The 9,390-nt window shown below is 28.6% G+C and overlaps 1 protein-coding gene across 1 annotated transcript in view; it reads left to right on the forward strand.

Annotated features, from left to right (window-relative positions):
• Positions 1–5,969, forward strand: part of LOC105843448 (cleavage and polyadenylation specificity factor subunit 6) — a 37,207-nt gene extending 31,238 nt beyond the window's left edge. The window contains exon 8 of the mRNA XM_065791030.1: positions 4,892–5,969. Within this exon, the coding sequence (XP_065647102.1) occupies positions 4,892–5,685 (794 nt within the window). The 3' untranslated portion in view covers positions 5,686–5,969. The remainder of the gene's footprint in view (positions 1–4,891) is intronic.
• The last annotated feature ends 3,421 nt before the right edge of the window (positions 5,970–9,390 follow it).

Raw genomic sequence — 9,390 nt, forward strand, 5'->3', positions numbered from 1 at the left:
TATATATATATATATATATATATATATATATATATATATATATATATATATATATATATATATATATATATATATATAGGTATATATATATATATATATATATATACATATATATATATATATATATATATATATATATATATACATATATATATATATATATATATATATATATATATATATATACATATATATATATATATATATATATATATATATACATATATATATATATATATATACATATATATATATATATATATATATATATATATATATATATATATATATATATATATATATATATATATATATATATATATATATATATATATATATATATATATATATATATATATATAGGTATATATATATATATACATATATACATATATATATATATATATATATATATATATATATATATATATATATATATATATATATATATATACCTATATATATATATATATATATATATATATATATATATATATATATATATATATATATATATAGGTATATATATATATATATATATATAGGTATATATATATATATATATATATATATATATATATATATATATTTCTTGTTAAATTTGGTGCAAATATATAGAAAGTAGGTTTTGAAGCATACTGGGCATTTTCTGACCACTCTAGACCTTCCCTTAATGCTTATTTTTGTGAAAAAAATGTCAATTTTTTGTCAAAAGTTGCTGATTTCAGTGATGTTGAAGGAGGGTCTGATATAAATCAAGTTAGCTGAATTAAAAAAAAAGGGCCGAAACTACATATATTTTGCATTTAAAATCATATGTTCTTTGTTTTGGTTTTATTACTGAGCATTTTTTATTCAAACTATCCATAAATTCACAAAATTAGTGAGTTTGTTGTGATACTAAGAAAGCATTTGGAGTATACAAATACATTTTTTCTAATATAACAGGACCATTGAAATGGCCTTCAAAGTAAAGGGGAGGGGGCATTTTTCAATTTTATATATAAAAAAAAGATCCTAAAAAAGAAAAGAAGGGGGAGGGGCACGCCCTTTAACCTCTTGCTTATGAAGCAAGCGCTCTACCACTACACCGCTTCTGCATATTTACCTTACAAAAAAAAAAAAAAAAAGTTTTCTAATCACTTTTGAATTTCTTGAAATAATTAATGTTATTTAAACCTATTTCCATATTCCTTTTTGTCATCTTACTGGAGTTTTTTTCAGTTTTATTCATGGTATAACGAACTTTGTCTATGGTTACCAGTCTCATTTGTTTTTCTTCTTCACTAATGTAGTTATGGATAAACTCCTGCATCATACCTACATTTCTTTCTGCATGATTGTTTACTATAATCAAAGTTTTTGCATAGGCTAAAAACAGGTTGTAATACGATTGAGTGTGCCAGAAAGATGGTGGAAGTGACAATCAATTGCATATTCTCTCTGCTGTAAATCCATTTGCTGCAAAAATAAAGTAGGAAAACTCGTTAACTAACACCGACAAATTTGGAGGATTACTAGCCGTTGTGCTATCTAGGTTGATTATCTCTTTGATATCCACTTATATATATATATATATATATATATATTGCATATATATATATATATATATATATATATATATATATATATATATATATATATATATATATATATATATATATATATATATATATAGGTTATTATATATATAGGTCATTATATATAGGTTGATTATCTCTTTGATATCCACTTTCAGCCTCTTTTTCTATTTTGTAATCAGATATCTTTAAAGATGGCATTTTGTAAGATAAAATTAATTTGGCGATTAGTGTTTTATCTTTATCAGGAACTTTATAATCTAGAAGCAAAGAGTTATAAAAGTTTAGTCTAAGTACCAAAAATGTTTTAATATTGATTTAATATAGTGAATGACTTTGTCTACAGCTTCTTTTACTTGGCAAACATCTATATACAGAGTCATTTGATGTAGAGCTGTAATATCAATGTATGGGTCTTTAATAGGATTGTGGCTTTGCGAGTGCCACTGAGCATAAAGCAACAAATAAACTCCACAATTTGCTCTGCTTGAGCTTTTACGTCTTCCTCTTTTATCAAAAAGTCTAGTTGTTTAGATAGCAGATGTAACTTTGTATAATAAATAGCTGAACTAAGAAATCTTACATGATGAACTGCACCTGGTTTTTTTATTTTAATAATTCCTGATTTCAATAAATAAATAATTACAAGCTCTGCTAGTTCTTTTCTGTCTTCCCTAGTAATATTTTTCTTTTTAATGTATTTTTTGAAATATTCGAGTGCATCTGTTGCTGCTTTTTTGACTACAGTACCAGCCTGTAGTGACCAATCAAACCTTAATATGTTTTCAGGATTGTAATGAAACTCTGGATTGTCAAACTTATTTCTTAATCTTTTAAAAAAAAGATTTTCTGGTCCTACCTTTTCTTCATCAGTAACATGTTTCTTAAAATGACTTATTCTAAGATCTGTAACATGGTGCTTGCAAGCAAGCTGGAGAATGTATTTACCTAAATCATAGGTAGTTCTATTAACAGTCCCTTTCGTAATGCCAGTATTTGTTGCTGTTGTGTCAAAGCACAATCCACCGACATATGATTTAATACTATATTCATCTAGCAACTGCATTGTTCCTTTATATTGATCGTCTCCTGAAGAGGATGGTAAAGAAGGCACTCCCAACAAGTGTGATTCGCCATTAATATTTTCTAGTACAGCTAGTCGCTCGCATTTTAGTTTCTTTCCTTTATTTTTTTCAAATATAGTTTTTCCATCAAAATGAATTATATATAGGAATGTTGATAAACGTACTTTTGTTTTAATATCTTCTTTTGTAATATTTGAAATTTTTTTATTTTCTCTTTTCATTTTTCTAGCTGCAGTTGAGAGACTTGATTTTATGGCATTCATGTCTACTCCTGCAATTTAAACAACCACGGTTGTAATTCTCTGCAGAACCATAGTAGAGATGTTATTAACAGTTGCCATTAAAGCAACAGTTCCGGAATAAATATCTCTAGGAATGTTGACCCAAATTCTTGTACTGCTTTGTTTATTTTTTCTTTTAATTCATTCGCCTGACTAGAAGTCAGAATCAGAAAAGTCTAAAATCTAAACTTAGTTCATTATTTCTGCTAACGAAGTTAGCAGTAATAATGAACAAAGTTCAGATAACTTTTCTGATTGAGTTGGAAGTTGCGTTCCTAAACCATGTAGGTTTTTATTAAAATAGTATAATACTATATATACCAATACTATATAAATAGTATAAATGAGCGCGCATAATTTATCTTACAGAGTATAATAGTGTGATGGATTGCTGTCGATATTGTGATGAAAATGTGTTTTAGTGACCATGACTTCTTTTCAGGTAAATACAAAATATCATAAAACCGAATCGATAACTGTACATTATTTTTATTTCTATGCAACACATACCTGAAATAGCAGGCGTCGCTTTATCGATAATATGAAAAATCTTTTTAAAAGATCTCTAACTGTTATTGCGCAAAATCTTGTGTTTTTGATAACTCATATCAATACTTGTTCAGTTAGTTAAATTTTTATTTTGAATTTTAAAATTCAAAATCAAAAATGTGAATTTCAAATTTTAAATCAATGTAGTGGCTTCATATTAATTGTTTTTTATTTAAAAATAAATTCATATGAATCTTTAGTAAAAGAACATGAAGTGTAATGGTTTGCTATTTATTTTATTTTGGGAAATGGCAGGCGGAGGGGGATGGAAGAATGTCAAGGAAACATACCTTCAAATACGTAACTAATTAAAGTAGCAAGCAATATACACTTTTTTTAACCAAAAAACATTTTTATTATATTAGAAAAAATGTATTTGTATACTCCAAATGCTTTCTTAATATTCTTAACAAGTCATAAATTTTGCGAATTTATGGATAGTTTGAATAATAGATGCTCGGTAATAAAACAAAAACAAATATACGTATGATTTTAAATGCAAAGTATATGTAGTGTAGGCCCTTTTTTTTTAATTCAGCAAAATTGGTTTATATTAGATCCTCCCTCAACGTCACAGAAATCCGCAATTTTTGACAAAAAAATTGACATTTTTTTTTACAAAAATGAGCCTTGAGGAAGGGTCTAGAATGGTCAGAAAGTGACCGGTATGTTTTAAAATCTATTTTCTATACATTTGCACCAAATTTAACGAGATACGTGTGTGTGTGTGTGTGTGTGTGTGTGTGTGTGTGTGTGTGTGTGTGTGTGTGTGTGTGTGTGTGTGTGTGTGTGTGTGTGTGTGTGGCGCTCAAAGCAAATTGAAGTTAAATTATTTAGGCGCGATAAGATATTAAAAAAATGTCTTAACGCGCCTTTTAAATTGGTTCTATAAATTAAAATAGCACTAACTGAAAAAGTTAGCTTTAAAAAAATATTTTCAGGGTGCTAACATCATGGCCCTCGAAGATATGATAGGTCCCTAATATTATGAAGAAAAAATTTGAACGAAATATTTTAACCTGATTCTTAAAAGTAGCGAAATTATGTAAAATTTTCAAAAATAATAGTTATTTTATATACATATTTTAGATTTTGCTGCATAAAAACTACAGTTTTATTTTTTTTTTTTACTACATAAAACTGTAGAAAATTATTTTTTTTTTAAGTTTTTTTTAATAAAATTTTTTGTTTAGGTTTTATGAATTTAAAGTTTTTATATAATTATGCTATTTTTGAGACTCATGTTGGGAGTTTTACTTTTCTATGTTGAGCAGTGCTAAGTAGTAACTAAGTAGTAATTATCTCAAATGAAAATAAAAGTTATTTAAAATTAGGTAGGAGATTGTTCCCTTGTATGTTAAGTTTAATATAATGTTTTGTATACTTGATGTTTCAGATAAACCTGTCGGTTTTAATGAAGATCAGAGAAAAATATTTCGAGATGACCAAAGAAAAGTTAGGCCAAATTTTATGCCGGGTCCACAAATAATTCACGGTTTACCACCTCCTGGTGCTAATGTTGTTGCTGCTCCAATGCTTGATCACACTATTATGCAACAACAACTTCAACTTCCTGCAGGTTTTCCTCCTGGAAGTATAATTGTTGACGCAGCTGGCAATATTATTCATGGTGGCATGCCAGGCCTAAGTATTCCCGGTATGATGCATGGTTTGCCAGTTAATTCGGTTACCGGACATATGGCTCCACATAGATCTGGAGTTGCACCGCATTTAAATCCAGCATTCGTGTCTCATGAGAGCCAACCTATTGATCCAATGACTGGACTTCCGCTTCAAACAGCTGGCTTAAATGAACAAGATATGGAATCAATGAGAAGAAACCAAGCTGTAGCTAGCACTGCGATACAAAGAGCAATGACTGATGCGAATGCAGGTGAGTTTGAAAGTGGTATTGAAACGTTAGTTACAGCTATTTCTTTAATAAAACAATCTACAACGGCTTCTACAGACCCTGCTCAAGTTCTAATTCAGTCGCTTCAAGATTGTCTTCAGGGTTTAGAAGGTCAACTTGTGCAGAAAGGTTCCGGCGGAAGTCATCGTAGCAACAGGTACGAAGATTACGAGTACGATAGAGATAGAAATAGACGTAGACGAGAGCGGTCTCGAAGTCATGGCCGTCAATCCTTTTCTCCGCGTCGATCTAGATCAAGAGAGAGAAGGAGGAGATAAAACAACTTACTGTTGAGTTAAAATTTCACAGAAATGGTCGTGTTTTCTCGACTGAATTTAACAAAGGAACATTTGACATAATAATTGTGCTATTTCAAAAGTTGTTTCGAAAGTTTTTTTATGCAAACGTTCGAAACTAAAATGCATTTTTGGAACTGCTTTAAGTTAAAAAATTAAACATTTTTGAATATTTTAACAAAACATTTTACAATTAAAAAATGTTGTTTTTTCGTTTTATTTTTGTATTTTATTTTTCAAGTAAATAGCTGAAATGTTAATCAAAATTTATTTTTTTTCAAGTAGCTGTGGCACAGTGGTTAAAGTTCTGGCTTAGTACCGAGAGATTCGTGGTTAGTGCTTCTATTTCTTTGCCAATATCGCTCATTGGTAAAGAATTAGACGTGAATCCATCGCGGTGCTCTGTGATAAGACCGTTAGGTCTTTGTGGAGCACCTTAAAAGCTATATATATATGTATGTATATATGTAAGTATGTATATATGTAAGTAACTATGTGCATATATATATATATATATATATATATATATATATATATATATATATATATATATATATATATATATATATATATATATATATATATATATATATATATATATATATATATATATATGGGCAATTCCGCGAAAGTGGCGATCGGAACATTTGACTCTTGAAGCTATTAAAAATGAACCGAAAATGGAAATGACTTGAAACTGCTTAGAAATGTGAAATACTATCATATAATTTAGCATGTAAAAGTTACAGCATTAAAGTCTTCAACTTTTTCAAAAACTAACTCTAAGTAGCGTAACGATCGTAACGCTTACTTTTTACCACTTCTGAAAAAAACAACTTTGTCTCACTTAATGCAGTGAACGGCATGGTTAAAAAAAAAAAATAATTTGGTGTGTATTTAGCGCATATTGATGTTATTATATGCTAAGTTTCATAATTTTTACTTGAAGTTTTACAAGCGTTTTTATGTTATCTGCCGTTATGTTATGTTATGTTTTATGTTATCTGTCGTGTGACGGTCGTAACGAAAAATCTAATGCTTAAAAACAACAAATAAAACAACGCAAGCAATCATGTAAGAAAAAAAGTATTAATGATTAATAACAACCATGTATATTATTTATGTTAAAAAATTATGTTAAAACTATGCACTATTATGTTAAAAAAATGCACTATAACATTACAAAGTTCTCAATTAAGGATTTTCGATACTATTTTTAACGCTACGCAAGAGGACTGTAAATAAGCTTCAACACACGTTTATACAACCGTTTATACAACACGTTTATTACAACTTTAAAACCATGCTACGGTATGATAAGATGATTTTTTAAACAACTTTTATTAAGGATGTTACGGAGGTGACTTTGCCGGAGTCGAAACCGAAGGTTTTTAATTTAATTTGTCGGATCTGGAGTCCGAATCGGAGGAAGAGTACAAAAAAAATTGCTTTTACAAGCCTCATAAAATAATAAAAAAATAATTCAGTAATAACTATTCTTTCTAGTCAAGTATAAATAACTATTTTAAATCAATTTACGAGACATTAAAAGTAGCAAATTTTGTACTTAATAAACAAAAGCATAGCAGCTTTTACCCCTCCAAGCCTATTTCTCAGTGGATCATAGGCCAGCGCCGCTAAAAAGTTGCTCACTTGCCACTGAGCCTGGTGGATACGAAAGATATTGGCGAGCAATTGAATACAGTGTTTTGAATTTTTTATTTTTTTCCCACCATAACAAGGGATCTTAACTCGTTAGAATTCGTTTTTCTTTGTTGTATTCATTAATTAACGACTTCCATACAATAAGTTTTTCAAAAACTTGGATGTTCGTTTTAGTGTTGACATCCTCATCATCGTTACTCATTAATATATTTGATAAAACAAATGTAGGGTGGCTAGGCAATAGCTAATTCAAAATTCCAGGATATTTCAAGGACTTTACAAGGAAAGTTTTAAGTTTTTCAAAGATAGGTTGATCTTTTCTCAACCAGAAAAAAACAAAACATATTGATTTAAAAAAAAATATGAAAATTAAAAATAGTAACTAATTAGTAGATGTTAATAAAAATGATGGTAACATTACACAAAAATTGTTTTTGCATTACAGAATAAACAAAATAATTAAATTCAGTACAAATCTAATAAAAAAAAAACATGAAACTAAAATATTGAACTTTTTTTCATTTCAGAAACAAGTTTCAGGATTTCCAGGAGTTATTACTAAAAGACGTATTTTTCCAGGACTAATCAAATTTCAGGACTTCAAGGTTTTCAAGGACTGCTGGCCACCCTAAGATGTGACATTTTTTTTCGGTTCATTTGCTGATGGGGGTGATAGGTTTATCCGTTTTTTAGCAGGAGCCTCAGCATCTTTACCTTCTTCATGGTTTACAGAATTTTTTGTGCTGTTAAGTAAACTTACCAACTCAGATTCAACATGTTTTATATTTACTTTGTTAAAAAATTTCGTTTTGTAACGAGGATCTAAATATATAGCAATTAAAAATAATTGTTAAAATAAAGGTCCGCAAATCTTGAATTTAATTGTTCAATGATATATTTTATTGCGATTTTAAATATTTCATTTGTGTCTGGTTTAATTTCTTCCAATTGTAATGAGTGTTTTAGAATGTATATTAGTGGAATTGCTGATGAAATGCTGGTAGTGCTCTCGCTCATATTTCTGGTAACCTCTTCAAAAGGTTGAAGATTAGACACTAATTTATTAATATGCAGCCATTCTTCAGGAAATATTTGTGGGATGCTGTGTTTATGAGCATACAGACACAATGAATCTTTTATTTGAATCATTTTTTCCAGCATGTAGAAAGTGCTGTTCAACATGTAAATGAAAGTAAAACAATATCCAAAGTTGTAAGCTTTGAAAAATTAAAAAAGTATTAAGAATAAAAATAAGTTTCTTATCGCGTATTACACCCTTGCACCACCCCTAATGTTTCTGGTTGAGTTGCTTCTTTTGAATATTTTGGAGCTCCATTTGAGCAATTTGAAAATAATTAAAGTGCGTTGAAATATTTTTGCTTTTCGATATTTTTTCTTTTTTGATTTCTTTATTAGAATCTAACATAACTCTTACACAAAGTTGCTATTGTTGTTCGGCACAATTGAGATCAGGAATATTAGCTGCCCTTGTTGCACGTATCATATTCTCAGCAAGCACATGACTTTATTTCAACGTCAACGTTGCGAAATGGTTGATATATGGCTGAAAAATAACGATCTAAACTTCAACGTTATTTCAATGTTAGTTTAACGTTAAAAAAGCAATGAAAAAAATTTCAACGTTAATTTAATGTTTATTTTCAACTAAAAATAAACGTTGAATTAACGTTGAAAAAAACAGTGAACTAGCGTTGAAATAACGTTGAAATTTAGATTTAAGTTAACATCTTAGATAAGTCTTTATATAATTTAATTAAGTTGAAACACTCAAAGATTGCAAAAATAACAACAACAAAGGCTTCCATGGCTCAGGTACAACAACTTACTCTCAAATGAAACAGAATAAATTAAAGGTGCATGCATTCCAATTACTTGGTAATTGGGGTTATGGTTTAACCCGAGACAAAGTCCTAGAATTTGTATGTGGCTACCTCAAACGCGAAGATCAATTGCACTTATTCAAAAATAGTAAGCCTGGTGAAGACTGGTTTTATGTCTTTA

This window comes from Hydra vulgaris, chromosome 02 (genome assembly GCF_038396675.1).
Source record: "Hydra vulgaris chromosome 02, alternate assembly HydraT2T_AEP".
Lineage (NCBI taxonomy): Eukaryota > Metazoa > Cnidaria > Hydrozoa > Anthoathecata > Hydridae > Hydra > Hydra vulgaris.